Source organism: Oncorhynchus mykiss, chromosome 28 (genome assembly GCF_057628025.1).
Source record: "Oncorhynchus mykiss isolate SJ-2025 chromosome 28, ASM5762802v1, whole genome shotgun sequence".
Classification (NCBI taxonomy): Eukaryota; Metazoa; Chordata; class Actinopteri; order Salmoniformes; family Salmonidae; genus Oncorhynchus; species Oncorhynchus mykiss.
In genome coordinates, this window is record NC_143049.1 from 37,440,421 (window position 1) to 37,455,497 (window position 15,077).

Consider the following 15,077-nt stretch of genomic DNA (forward strand, 5'->3'; position numbering starts at 1 on the left):
TTCTTCATGATGCTCTCTGCACTTTTAACGGACCTCTGAGACTATCACAGTGCAGGTGCATTTATACGGAGACTTGATTACACACAGGTGGATTGTATTTATCATCATTAGTCATTTAGGTCAACATTGGATCATTCAGAGATCCTCACTGAACTTCTGGAGAGAGTTTACTGCACTAAAAGTAAAGGGGCTGAATAATTTTGCACGCCCAATTTTTCAGTTTTGGATTTGTTAAAAAAGTTTGAAATATCCAATAAATGTCGTTCCACTTCATGATTGTGTCCCACTTGTTGTTGATTCTTCACAAAAAAATACAGTTTTATATCTTTATGTTTGAAGCCTGAAATGTGGCAAAAGGTCGCAAAGTTCAAGGGGGCCGAATACTTTCGCAAGGCACTGTATATTGAGCACACACTGTGTTGTTGAACTTCTCTATGTGTTTTCTAAGATGAATGAAAGTCTCTGTTTCATATGAATTGTGCAGTGTCATGTATATGGATGAATGTGGTCTTAACCCCTGTTTGGGGTTTTAGGCTGGGTTTCTGTACAGCACTTTGAGATATTAGCTGATGTAAGAAGGGCTATATAAATACATTTGATTTGTGGGAGCGTGCAATTTAAATGTCCTTTCCCCCGTCCTCTTTTTGACTCACAAGGGCAAGACTGAAAATTTGGGCCTGTCATTATCAATGACTTCAATTTAGATCTCTACACCTGCTAAGTCATAGACTGGTTAAACCAGACTGAATGCTGTGCTCTCCATTGTTTTACATCAGCGTTCAGTTGTTTACCCAGGCTAACTGAGTCATATAGCCTGCGTGAGACACAATTGGTTTTTTTTTAATGAGTAATTGAAACCATGGCACAGCATTAATTATAACTCCAAAACCATCTGAGTGGAAAAATTCATAGGACCGAACCACACCTTACTCAGAATTTTAGTCAATGATGTACACAAACAGCCAGCAAAATACTCTTTAATGTTAGAGGGGAAGAAAAAGTCTAACATTTGAAAAAAATAAAATAATAATAATTAAAAAAGGAAAAGGAAACACTGATACACTATTTATACAAAAGTATGTGGACATCCCTTCAAATTAGTGGATTCAGCTATTTCAGTCACACCTGTTGCTGACAGGTGCATGAAATTGAGCACAGAGCCTTGCAATCTCCATAGACACATTGACAGTAGATTGGACTTACCGAAGGGCTCAGAGACTTTCAACATGGCACCGTCATATGATGCCACCTTTCCAACAAGTCAGTTTGTCCAATTTCTGCCCTCCTAGAGCTGTTCCGGTCAACTGTAAGTGCTGCTGTTGTGAAGTGGAAACATCTAGAAGCAACAAAAACGGCTCAGCTGTGAAGTGGTAGGTCACACAAGCTCACAGAACAGGAACGCAGAGTGCTGAAGTGTGTAGCGTGTAAAATGTGTCTGTCCTCGGTTGCAACACTCACTACCGAGTTCCAAACTGCCTCTGGAAGCAGAATCAGCACAAGAACTGTTCGTCGGGAGCTTCATGAAATGGGTTTCCGAGCAGGAGCTGAGCAGCCGCACACACAAGCCTAAGATCACCATGTGCAATGCCAAGCGTCAGTTGGAGTGGTGTAAAGCTCACCACCATTGGACTCTGGAGCAGTGGAAACGTGTTCTCTGGAGTGATGAATCATGCGTCACCATCTGGCAGTCTAACGGACAAATCTGTGTTTGGCAGATGCCAGGAGAACACTACCTGCCCCAATGCATAGTGCCAACTATAAAGTTTGGTGGAGGAGGAATAATGGTCTGGGAATGTTTTTCATGGTTCGGGCTAGGCCCTTTAGTTCCAGGGACGGGACATCTTATTTGTTTATTATATTTTATTATTATTTTTTATTTTTTTAACCAATTTTGTGGTATCCAATTGGTAATTACAGTCCTGTACCATCGCTGCGACTCCTGTACGGACTCGGGAGACACGACTGTCGAGAGCCGTGCGTCCTCCGAAACACATCCCAGCCAAGCTGCACTGCTTCTTGACACAACGGCCGCTAAACCCGGAAGCCAGCAACAATGTGTCAGAGGAAACACCGTACATCTGGTGACCGTGTCAGCATGCATTGCGCCAGGCACGCCACAGGAGTCACAAGTGCGCGATGGGACAGGAACATCCCTGCCAGCCAAATCCGTATTAATGCCCATGATTTTGGAATGAGATGTTTGATGAGCACATACTTTTGGTCATGTAGTGTACCTTGCATTCGGAAAGTATTCAGACCCCTTCACTTTTTTTCACATTTTATTACGTTACAGCCTTATTCTAAAATTGATTAAATAAAAACATTTCCTCAATCTATACACAATACCCCATAATGACAAAGCAAAAACAGGTTTTTAGAAAATGTAGAAACTGTATTCAAAATGAAAAATGGATACCTTATTTACATAAGTATTCAGACCCTTTGTAATAAGACTCGAAATTGAGCTCAGGTGTATCCTGTTTCCATTGATCATCCTTGAGATGTTTCTACAACTTGATTGGAGTCCACCTGTGGTAAATGTCAATTGATTGGACATGATTTGAAAAGGCACACACCTGTCTATATAAGGCCCCACAGTTGACAGTGCATGTCAGAGCAAAAACCATGAGGTTGAAGGAATTGTCTGTAACGCGCTGAGACAGGATTGTGTCTAGGCACAGATCTGGGGAAGAGTACCAAAACATTTCTGCAGCATTGAAGGTCCCCAAGAACACAGTTTGCCTCTGTCATTCTTAAATGGAAAAAATGTGGAACCACCAAGACTCTTCCTAGAGCTGGCCGCCCGGCTAAATCATGCAATCGGGAGAGAAGGGCCTTGGTCAGGGAGGTGACCAAGAACTCGATGGTTACTCTGACAGAGCTCCAGAGTTCCTCTGTGGAGATGGGAGAACCTTCCAGAAGGACAACCATCTCTGCAGCACTCCACCAATCAGGCCTTTATGGTAGAGTGGCCAGACGGAAGCCACTCCTCAGTAAGAGGCACTGGACAGCACGCTTGGAGTTTGCCAAAAGGCACCGAAAGAAACAAGATTCTCTGGTCTGATGAAACCAAGATTGAACTCTTTGGCCTGAATGCCAAGCGTCACATCTGGAGGAAACCTGGCCAATACCATCCCTACGGTGAAGCAAGGTGGCAGCATCATGCTGTAGGGATGTTTTTCAGCGTCGGTTTCAAAATATGGAGACTGGTAGTCAGTAAGGTGTTGTATTGGATTTGTCCCCAATTTTTTTTGTTGTTCAGTATTACTTTAGTGCCTTGTTGCAAACAGGATACATGTTTTGGAATATTTTTATTCTGTACGTGTAACAGTTGTTAAAGTACTATGTGAATTTCACCAGGTTCATATATCAATATGTTGTGTTGATTTGTTATGCATGCCTGCATCCTGGGAGAAGGGGAGTGTGTACTTACGTTTTGCCCGGCGTGCTCGTGCTCAAAATTTTTTGATGCACTGAGAGAGAAAGAGGCGACGATTCTCAGAACAGATGTGCTCTACAAATGTGGAAAAAGTCAAGGGGTTTGAATACTTTCTGTGTGAATACTTTCCCATTCTAACCCAAATCTATTTGAATAGAGGACTAGTTGGGGAAAAAAAGAGGTCCAAACGCTTTCTTGCAGAGGTTTTGATTTTATTCAACTCTGTAGTGAAAACGTGGTTTCAAAATGATACCTTGCACAGAAACCTTGGAGAACAACGGTGTGAGAGCTTTATTCCCCAAATGGCCCAAAGTCCTTCCACTAGGGACTAGATGTGTTGGAGCCTGAAAATACAAAAAATTATTAATAAGTAGTTAATTTTACCAAAATAGTATGAAGGACTTGAAAAATGCATAATAAATATATATATATATATATATATATATATATATATATATATATATATATATATATATATATATATATGAACCAGCAAACTACTGGTCTGGAAAACCAGGAGTGGAAACAAAATACATCTGGAAACATATTAAAATATCTAAATAAATACAACATTTGGAAAATACTAAAGAAATGCATACACATAAACCCATGATTAAATTACAAAAGTAATTGACAATGAATGCATTGATAATGCATTTGGGATCATTAAAAAGATGATAACAAATTCCAAAAATGATGAGGAGGAATTATATACATGGATATGTATACATTTTCATTTATTTGATTTTTAATCATTCCTGGTTCTCCATAATTACAAACAACCTAACAACAATGTCTTAGCTAACTACAAAGCTAACGACTTTGCAAGATAGTTTAGCTAATAAATTGCCAGCACCTAGCTTCCACTTGTCAGCTAATTATTTCACATTCAAATGACCAGGTAATTCAATCGTATTGGCAATGCGTCTCAATGCGTCTCAATGCGTCTCAATGCAGCAAATGTGATATTTCAGTATAAGACCCTTTACTCAGTACTTTGTTGAAGCACCTTTGGTAGCGATTACAGCCTTGAGTCTTCCTGGGTATAACGCTACAATCTTGGTACACCTGTATTTGGGGAGTTTCTCCCATTATTCTCTGCAGATCCTCTCAAGCTCTGTCAGGTTGGACGGGGAGCGTCGCTGCACAGCTGTTTTCAGGTCTCTCCAGAGATGTTCGATTGGGTTCAAGTCCATGCTTTGGCTGGGCCACTCAAGAACATTCAGAGACTTGTCCCGAAGCCACTCCTGCGTTGTCTTGGCTGTGTGCTTAGGGTCGTTCTCCTGTTGGAAGGTGAACTTTCGCACCTGTCTGAGGTCCTGCGCGCTCTGCAGTAGGTTCTCATCAAGGATCTCTCTGTACTTTGCTCTGTTCACCTTTGCCCTTGATCCTGACTAGTCTCCCAGTCCCTGCCGCTGAAAAACATCCCCGCATGATGCTGCCTCCACCATACTTCACCATAGGGATGGTGCCAGGTTTCCTCCAGACATGACACTTGGCATTCAGGCCAAAGAGTTCAATCTTGGTTTCATCAGACAAGATCATCTTGTTTCTCCATGCGGGCTGTCATGTGACTTTTACTGAGGAGTGGCTTCCGTCTGGCCACTCTACCATAAAGGCCTGATTGGTGGAGTGCTGCAGAGATGGTTGTCCTTCTGGGAGGTTCTCCCATCTCCACAGAGGAACTCTGGAGCTCTGTCAGAGTGACCATCGGGTTCTTGGTCACTTCCCTGACCAAGGCCCTTCTCTCCCGATTGCTTAGTTTGGCCGGGCGGCCAGCTCTAGGAAGAGTCTTGGGGGTTCTAAACTTCTTCCATTTAATAATGATGGAGGCCACAGTGTTCTTGGAGACCTTCAATGCTGTAGAAATGTTTTGGTAGCCTTCCTCAGATCTGTGCCTCGACACAATCCTGCCTTGGAGCTCTACGGACAATTCCTTTGACCTTATGGCTTGGTTTTTACTCTGATATGCACTGTCAACTGTGGGTCCTTATATAGACAGGTGTGTGCCTTTCCAAATCATGTCCAATCATTTTAATTTACCACAGGTGGACTCAAGGATGACCAATGGAAACAGGATGCACCTGAGCTCAATTTTGAGTCTCATAGCAAAGGGTCTGAATATTTATGTAAATAAGGTATCTGTTTTTTTTATTTTATTAATTTGCATAAATGTCACAAAAAAACGATTCTCTCTTTGTCATTATGGGGTATTGTGTGTAGATTGATGAGGATTTTTTTTATTTAATCCCTTTTAGAATAAAGCCGTAAGGGAACAAAACGTGGAAAAAGTCAAGGGGTCTGAATACTTTCCTGAAGGCGCTGTATGCATTGTAGGTAGGCCCACATTATTTTAGCCTTGCAGGAACCATTTTGGATGTGCGTAAAACTCCATGGTCTGCGTTGTTTTAATATGAGAAATGACGGTGCCTGTAAGTGTGACATGACCTATTTAAAGCAAGTTGTTTTGTTTTAGAAATTGATTAGAATTTTTTGTTCTCTTGTTAGGCCTTATCAATAATGAATTTAATCGTGCTTATTGACAATATTTGTCATGTCCATGCTCAGCCATAATGCAATTTACAGTAGGTCTAGCCCCTATATCAGTGTGAATGCTATTAAAGCCACACAATTACTTAGAACAATGTGGACTGCAAATGGATTTAAGTTAACCTATTTAGGTCTACATTTTGTTATTTCATTTCTGTAAGCCATTTAACAAACTATAACGAACTAACATTGGAATCGGAGTTGATTCCACGGCAATACATAAAAGATCGTAAGTACACAACTTGAAGCACCCAGCATATGGAGCACGTTCTGATTGGCCAGTGAGGGGCCAAGCCTCGACACACCTACAACGTATTTATTCATCAAAGCCCAGCCCTTTCACGCCAACGCCAGCAAGCTCTCTGATAATTGTGACAGTGAAAATAGCAAAAAAAATATTTCTGACACACCCCTGAACCAATAGCACTACCGCCTGCACTTAGATTTACCATTGTGTTAGGTTAGTTAAAATAGAGCCCAGAGGGTTCTACATGGAACCCAAAAGAGTTATACTTGGAACCAAAAAGGCTTCTACTTGGAACCAAAAAGGGTTCTCCTATGGGGACAGCCGAAGGACCCTTTTGGAACCCTTTTAGCACAAGGAAGATGTTTCCAGAAGCACAGAACAACTTCACACACCTCTCACGAGCCAGTCAGATTTCACAGGTGTGTGAAATGTTTGTGAAATTCAAGACCATTGTGATCTGTGTGTGGATTTATGCTTAAGCAAGAGATTAAATGCCTCTGTCAATATTCTCAGCAAGCTGTTCTCCCCGACGAATGCTTTACATTACGAAACAAGTCTTGCGTTTTTAAAGATATTGTTCAATTGAACTTGCCATCACAATAGAGCCATTTTGAGGTCATAAAGAGTGCCTTGCTCCTTGTGTTTTGAACCGGGCTGTAGACTTTACCTTGGAGGGCTGGGTTGCCAGAGGGCTCTGAATGGGGAGGAAGGGGAGTTTGTTTCCCCTCGGGCTCTGATGCACCTGTGCACCTGTTGAGAGGAACACTGTGTCAAAAGAGGTCATGCTATTTCCACCCATTGGAATACATTACGTGCAGTTCACCTTGCAATCATAGTATAAACACAAAACCAGTTTACGACCAGAAAATGAATTTGAATTTTTAAGTAACCTTTATTTTAACTACGAAAGTCAGTTAAGAACAAATTCTTATTTTACAATGACGGCCTAAAATTATGTCATTACAACGTCATGTGTCAAATTTTGCCTGCTGGGCTATTAATCTTCTTCTTTGAAGTTAGCTACCCTAACCCTACTCACATGGAGGGGTGGTAGCGGCTCTCCTCCCCGTCCAAGATGCCGTGGTAGGTGCCGATTTCCAGCTCCAGACGCATTTTGTTTCCCAGCAACGTCTCATAGTCGCGACGCTGTTGTTCGACGTCGCCGTGGACGTCACCCAGCTCCGACTCCAGCTTGCCGATGACGGATCCCAGGTTCTGCAGCTCGATGTCGTGCCAATGCCTGGCGTCGTTCAGGGAGTTCTCCAGACCTCGCTTCTGTTGAAGCAATAAGAACAACACGAAGGATCAGGCCAGAATTCAACTGTAAATACCCACAAAGAAACATGCTTCATATCGCACAAAACAGCAAAAAAATATTTATTAAGATGAAAATGTCCACAATATATCAGTCTTTGAGAACGGGTGTGTTGGGAGGTGTGCCGGCTTTGAAGCAGTTGACACCTCCAACCACCCCCCCACCCCTCCTGGATCTTACAGCACAATACGTACGTACCAGTGCTCTGATAGACTCAGTTTGGGCCTGCAGACTCTGGATCTTACAGCCAGCATCACAATACGTACGTACCAGTGCTCTGATAGACTCAGTTTGGGCCTGCAGACTCTGGATCTTACAGCCAGCATCACAATACGTACGTACCAGTGCTCTGATAGACTCAGTTTGGGCCTGCAGACTCTGGATCTTACAGCCGGCATCACAATACGTACGTACCAGTGCTCTGATAGACTCAGTTTGGGCCTGCAGACTCTGGATCTTACAGCAGGGCATCACAATACGTACGTACCAGTGCTCTGATAGACTCAGTTTGGGCCTGCAGACTCTGGATCTTACAGCCAGCATCATTACACTCTGTCTTCAGACTCTCCAGCTCCTCCTCCTCACGGCTCAGTTTACTGCCCATACTCTCCGCCTGCTGAACTCACACACATTTACACGCACACATACACACACACACACACACACACACACATACACACACACACACACACACACACACACACACACACACACGCATACAAATGTACAGCCGTCAAAGCTACATCAAAGAGCAGGTGTGTTTCATTCGTTTTGACTGGCCCTTTTAGTAAACACAATAAACCTCAAGCTGACCTCAGAATAGATAAACAACTGACAGACAAATGTAAATAAATGTCAAGTACACATCTGTTTAAAAGTAAATGGTTGTTTTACCCCTTGCTTATTCAGGTGTTATAGCTTGTACAGATGGGGCACAACATTATGAATTTACCTTGCATTCCAGATAGGCGTCGGTCTCGGCACGGTTCTTCTCGATGACTCTTTCCCAGTGGGAGCGAATGTAGGCCAGTATCTGGTCCAGATTGGTCTCAATGGGAGCGTCCAGCTCGTCCATCTCGCCACCTGCCATCTGCTTGTAGAGCACCCTCACGTCCTGTAGGGGGCAGCAGAACACAACACTAACACACCGGATTCACATAATCAACTAAATGATCTTGAGTTTAGATAACAATTAGCTCGATGAGGTGTAGTCTCTCACTCTGTGGAGGCAAATGATTGTCAGTGGAACATTTGTCATAACACTTGAAACCCCACAAGAAAGGAATCCTATGAAAATGTTAGCAGTTAGGGTTTCATATGTGTCGTATTTATTCCTATGCTGGGTAAGTAAACTAAATGAATATCCCAAAATTGTCTTGTGTATTCTAAGTGAGAAAAATCCTGTTAGCTTGGTATTCTGACTGGTTTATGTGCTTTATTCCTTCATGCTGGACCCACCTCCTCGTGGTTGCAGGCCAAGTCCCGAAGCTCAGCCCTCATGCTGTCCATCTGGCTCTCCAGGTCCGACTTCGTCAGGTTGGCGTCGTCAATCACCTTGTACAGAGAGCTGATCTCTTCCTCCATCGCCTTCCTGAACGGCTGTTCATTCTCATACCTACAGGACGATAGAAGGAAACGGAGACAGAGTGAAACTCGAAAGTCAAAGAGATCTTCTCGAATTCCCTAGGTACTGACATTTTGGGAAGGAGGTGAGGAGAGAGGGTGTGAGGGGATGAGGAGAGAGGATGCAAGGAGGTGAAGATAGAGGAGGTGAGGAGAGAGGAGGTGAGGAGAGAGGATGCTAGGAGGTGAGGAGAGAGGGGGTGAGGGGATGAGGAGAGAGGAGGTGAGAGAGGATGCTAGGAGGTGAGGAGAGAGGATGCTAGGAGGTGAGGAGAGAGGATGCTAGGTGGTGAGGAGAGAGCATGCGAGGAGAGAGAAGGTAATGAGAGAGGATGAGAGGAGGTGAGGATGAGAGGAGGTGAGGATGAGAGGAGGTGAGGATGCGAGGAGGTGAGGAGGCGAGGATTCTAGGAGAGAGGATGGTAGGAGAGTGTATGTTCACCGGTCCTTGAAGTCCTCAGCGTTGGCCTGCACATTCTCTGTCTGCAGCATTAGCCTGGCATTGGCAAGGATGGACTCACTAACCTGTGGGGGATTTTTTGCAAATTGTCAGTCTATCCACTACAGCGCAACAGATGCTCTGAAGTGCAACATCAATGGGTATTCTGCATGCATGTATAATGCACTATTACTTGTTAAACACCTTTTATAGTGTCTTAATATAACCCTTATGATATCTGAAGTCAAGGGACTCAAAATGCCTTATTTAGGTAGGACCATTATGAGAGGACAGTAAGACCGGTGGTGTATTGGAGGGTTAAAGCAGGTGAACGTTGAATACACACCCCGTTTATTTTGCGAGAGGATTTCACCCACCTATCGCTGAAAACCAAATATACTTTATTCATCCCTCGAACAGCATTACCACACCTATTTTTCTCCCCAAAATAAATGTGATCTCTTTTGATGAGACTTTCAGTCAGTGAATCAGGTCGTCTCCATGGTAACCAGAGACTCTTTCTGCCTAACGTAAAACCCTTAAATTATGTCCTCACCTAAAGAAATGTCTGCGGGGCTCTATGCAACACCCTTAAACAATTCCTTTAGGTAAGGGACAATTAACCCTTAAGGGAAACACCTTTTTATGCAACCCGGGCCCAGAAACACTGCATCGAGGTTAGACTCCCATTACAAAACTGTCACTTCTAAATGAAAGAGCTATCCAATGCAAAGCCCGCCACAATCTCCAGCTCCGACCACCCACTCAATCAGTGCTTCAACCTTTTTGATTTGATTTGACCTAGTGCCATCAGGTAGAAGGTATAGAACAGTAGAATGTTGCATCGCTGTCATCAGGTAGAAGGTATAGAACCGTAGAATGTTGCATCGCTGTCATCAGGTAGAAGGTATAGAACAGTAGAATGTTGCATCGCTGTCATCAGGTAGAAGGTATAGAACAGTAGAATGTTGCATCGCTGTCATCTGGTGGCAGGTATAGAACAGTAGAATGTTGCATCGCTGTCATCAGGTAGAAGATGTAGAATGTTGCATCGCTGTCATCAGGTAGAAGGTATAGTACAGTAGAATGTTGCATCGCTGTCATCAGGTAGAAGGTATAGAACAGTAGAATGTTGCATCGCTGTCATCAGGTGGCAGGTATAGAACAGTAGAATGTTGTATCGCTGTCATCAGGTAGAAGGTATAGAACAGTAGAATGTTGCATCGCTGTCATCAGGTAGAAGGTATAGTACAGTAGAATGTTGCATCGCTGTCATCAGGTAGAAGGTATAGTACAGTAGAATGTTGCATCGCTGTCATCTGGTGGCAGGTATAGAACAGTAGAATGTTGTATCGCTGTCATCAGGTAGAAGGTATAGAACAGTAGAATGTTGCATCGCTGTCATCAGGTGGCAGGTATAGAACAGTAGAATGTTGCATCGCTGTCATCAGGTGGCAGGTATAGAACAGTAGAATGTTGCATCGCTGTCATCTGGTGGCAGGTATAGAACAGTAGAATGTTGTATCGCTGTCATCAGGTAGAAGGTATAGAACAGTAGAATGTTGCATCGCTGTCATCAGGTGGCAGGTATAGAACAGTAGAATGTTGCATCGCTGTCATCAGGTAGAAGGTATAGAACAGTAGAATGTTGCATCGCTGTCATCAGGTAGAAGGTATAGAACAGTAGAATGTTGTATCGCTGTCATCAGGTAGAAGGTATAGAACAGTAGAATGTTGCATCGCTGTCATCTGGTGGCAGGTATAGAACAGTAGAATGTTGCATCGCTGTCATCAGGTAGAAAACAGTAGAATGTTGCATCGCTGTCATCAGGTGGCAGGTATAGAACAGTAGAATGTTGCATCGCTGTCATCAGGTAGAAGGTATAGAACAGTAGAATGTTGCATCGCTGTCATCTGGTGGCAGGTATAGAACAGTAGAATGTTGCATCGCTGTCATCAGGTAGAAGGTATAGTACAGTAGAATGTTGCATCGCTGTCATCAGGTAGAAGGTATAGAACAGTAGAATGTTGCATCGCTGTCATCAGGTAGAAAACAGTAGAATGTTGCATCGCTGTCATCAGGTGGCAGGTATAGAACAGTAGAATGTTGCATCGCTGTCATCAGGTAGAAGGTATAGAACAGTAGAATGTTGCATCGCTGTCATCTGGTGGCAGGTATAGAACAGTAGAATGTTGCATCGCTGTCATCAGGTAGAAGGTATAGAACAGTAGAATGTTGCATCGCTGTCATCAGGTAGAAGGTATAGTACAGTAGAATGTTGCATCGCTGTCATCAGGTAGAAGGTATAGTACAGTAGAATGTTGCATCGCTGTCATCAGGTAGAAGGTATAGAACAGTAGAATGTTGTATCGCTGTCATCAGGTAGAAGGTATAGAACAGTAGAATGTTGTATCGCTGTCATCAGGTAGAAGGTATAGTACAGTAGAATGTTGCATCGCTGTCATCAGGTAGAAGGTATAGAACAGTAGAATGTTGCATCGCTGTCATCAGGTAGAAGGTATAGAACAGTAGAATGTTGCATCGCTGTCATCAGGTGGCAGGTATAGTACAGTAGAATGTTGCATCGCTATCATCAGGTGGCAGGTATAGAACAGTAGAATGTTGCATCGCTGTCATCAGGTAGAAGGTATAGAACAGTAGAATGTTGCATCGCTGTCATCAGGTGGCAGGTATAGAACAGTAGAATGTTGCATCGCTGTCATCAGGTAGAAGGTATAGAACAGTAGAATGTTGCATCGCTGTCATCAGGTGGCAGGTATAGAACAGTAGAATGTTGCATCGCTGTCATCAGGTGGCAGGTATAGAACAGTAGAATGTTGCATCGCTGTCATCAGGTAGAAGGTATAGAACAGTAGAATGTTGCATCGCTGTCATCAGGTAGAAGGTATAGAACAGTAGAATGTTGCATCGCTGTCATCAGGTAGAAGGTATAGAACAGTAGAATGTTGCATCACTAAAGACTCAGCAGGAGCTTCTTAACTTAATTCTAGGATATGGTACAGAGACTGGACTTGTATATAGCTCAAATTCTTGTGTGTTTTATTTCTCATGTGTTTTTCGACAGTCTACAACTGTTGTTTTCTGCATGTGTGACAAATAAACAGATTTAATTTATCAACCTTGTGAACCATTCACACAACAACCTCTCTTCTTTACCTGTCTGTAGATGTCTTCATGTCCTTCTTTACACCTATCTTCCCCTCCTACCTGTCTGTACCCTCTTCCCGTCCTACCTGTCTGTTCCCTCTCTTCCCCTCCTACCTGTCTGTACCCTCTCTTCCCCTCCTCTCTCCCCTCCTACCTGTCTGTACCCTCTCTTCCCCTCCTCTCTCCCCTCCTACCTGTCTGTACCCTCTCTTCCCCTCCTACGTGTCTGTACCCTCTCTTCCCCTCCTACCTGTCTGTACCCTCTCTTCCCCTCCTACCTGTCTGTACCCTCTCTTCCCCTCCTACCTGTCTGTACCCTCTCTTCCCCTCCTACCTGTCTGTACCCTCTCTTCCCCTCCTACCTGTCTGTACCCTCTCTTCCCCTCCTACCTGTCTGTACCCTCTCTTCCCCTCCTACCTGTCTGTACCCTCTCTTCCCCTCCTACCTGTCTGTACCCTCTCTTCCCCTCCTACCTGTCTGTGCCCTCTCTTCCCCTGCTACCTGTCTGTACCCTCTCTTCCCCTCCTACCTGTCTGTACCCTCTCCTCCCCTCCTACCTGTCTGTACCCTCTCTTCCCCCCCTCTCTCCCCTCCAACCTGTCTGTTCCCTCTCTTCCCCTCCTACCTGTCTGTACCCTCTCTTCCCCTCCTACCTGTCTGTTCCCTCTCTTCCCCTCCTACCTTCTGAACCCTCTCTTCCCCTCCTACCTGTCTATACTATTTCTTCCCCTCCTCTCTCCACTCCTACCTGTCTGTACCCTCTCTTCCCCTCCTCTCTCCCGTCCTACCTGTCTGTTCCCTCTCTTCCCCTCCTACCTTCTGTACCCTCTCTTCCCCTGCTCTACTACCTGTCTGTACCCTCTCTTCCCCTCCTCTCTCCCCTCCTAGCTGTCTGTACCCTCTCTTCCCCTCCTCTCTCCCCTCCAACCTGTCTGTTCCCTCTCTTCCCCTCCTACCTTCTGTACCCTCTCCTCCCCTGCTCTCCTACCTGACTGTACCCTCTCTTCCCGTCATCCTCTCATTCTCATCCTTCCTTTCTTACCTGTCTTCAGAGGTCCTTCCTTCTCTACTCCTCTCCTCCCTCTCTCTCTTCCACTTCTCTCTCACTCCCCACTTATCAGTCTGTACCCTCTCTTCATTTTAAAATCCCTCCTCTCTCTCCCTCTCTTTCTTTCTTTCTCTCTTACTTCCTTACTTACATGTCTGTAAACATCCTCCCAGTCTTGTCTGAGGGGACCCCAGGCTCCAGCGCTGGACACCTTACGATCCAGGCAGTGCTTGATCTGCTCCTCCAGCTGCTGGTTGAGCTGCTCCAGGGCGTGCACCTTGTCCCTGTACTCCATCAGGCAGCTGTTGAGGTTCTCGGCACCCCCGGGGTACTGCCTGCCACCGGTCCCGACCCCGTGGGGCATCACAGGCACGGCCGTGCTCCTCAGCCCCTGCAGGAACACACTGCTGATGCCCAGGGCTCGTCGTGACACGCGCGTGCCCATGCTGGAGGTGACGCCCGTGGGGGCCGTCCCCACAAAGACTCCCCGGGGGGCATTGGTGATGCCTGCGGTGCCAACCCTGGTGTTGGCACTACCTGGGCGCTCCTTGGCAGCAGGTTGGTTCAGGAAGGAGGATCGACGTCTCGGCAGAGGCATGGCCTCTTGTTCTTGGACAATGCGGGTATGAGATGGGAGAGAACAAGGTGTGTGGGTGTCAGAAGAAGGCTAGTCACCCTGCATGGACATCGTCGAGAGGCTTAAGAATCTGTTCGATGGCCTGATCGTGTCAAACAGCCGTAGTCCCTGGGCGCATGGCTCTTTATTGTGGCCTGAGCTTCTGGAAAGCAGAGGGGCTTATTGTTCTCCTGTGGTGTTTGTGCTGTGATTGTGACTGGGACTGGCTCAGGTTGGTGGATTGGGGCTCTTTGTGTGTGGCTGCTGGTTGTTCTTTTTTGGCTGACCCAGCATTGGAGCCCTCTCAGGAAAACTCCATCGAGTGCTGGATTGCTCACCCCATCCCCAAGCACACACTGCCACCGATACTTCTGACTGGACAAAATCTGACTGGAGATGCTTCTACCTCCTTTTGTGTGTGTGTGTGTGTGTGTGTGTGTGTGTGTGTGTGTGTGTGTGTGTGTGTGTGTGTGTGTGTGTGTGTGTGTGTGTGTGTGTGTGTGTGTGTGTGTGAGGGAGAGAGAGGTGTGCGCATGAGTGAGGTGTGTGTGTGTGTGCACGAGAGAGGTGTGTGTGTGTGTGTGTATGAGAGAGGGGTGTGCATGAGTGAGGTGTGTGTGTGTGCATGAG

At 45.1% G+C, this 15,077-nt stretch overlaps 1 protein-coding gene across 1 annotated transcript; it reads right to left on the reverse strand.

The window, feature by feature from the left end:
- Window positions 1-3,630: 3,630 nt before the first annotated feature.
- LOC110508244 (phakinin-like) lies at window positions 3,631-14,672 on the reverse strand. The gene is made up of 8 exons (XM_036966857.2): window positions 13,983-14,672; window positions 9,617-9,699; window positions 9,010-9,166; window positions 8,504-8,665; window positions 8,039-8,167; window positions 7,276-7,511; window positions 6,904-6,986; window positions 3,631-3,783 (listed from the first exon to the last, which is right to left on the reverse strand). The coding sequence occupies exons 1-8, from the start codon at window positions 14,427-14,429 to the stop codon at window positions 3,761-3,763; spliced, it is 1,320 nt and encodes a 439-aa protein (XP_036822752.1). The 5' UTR covers window positions 14,430-14,672; the 3' UTR covers window positions 3,631-3,760.
- Window positions 14,673-15,077: the final 405 nt, after the last annotated feature.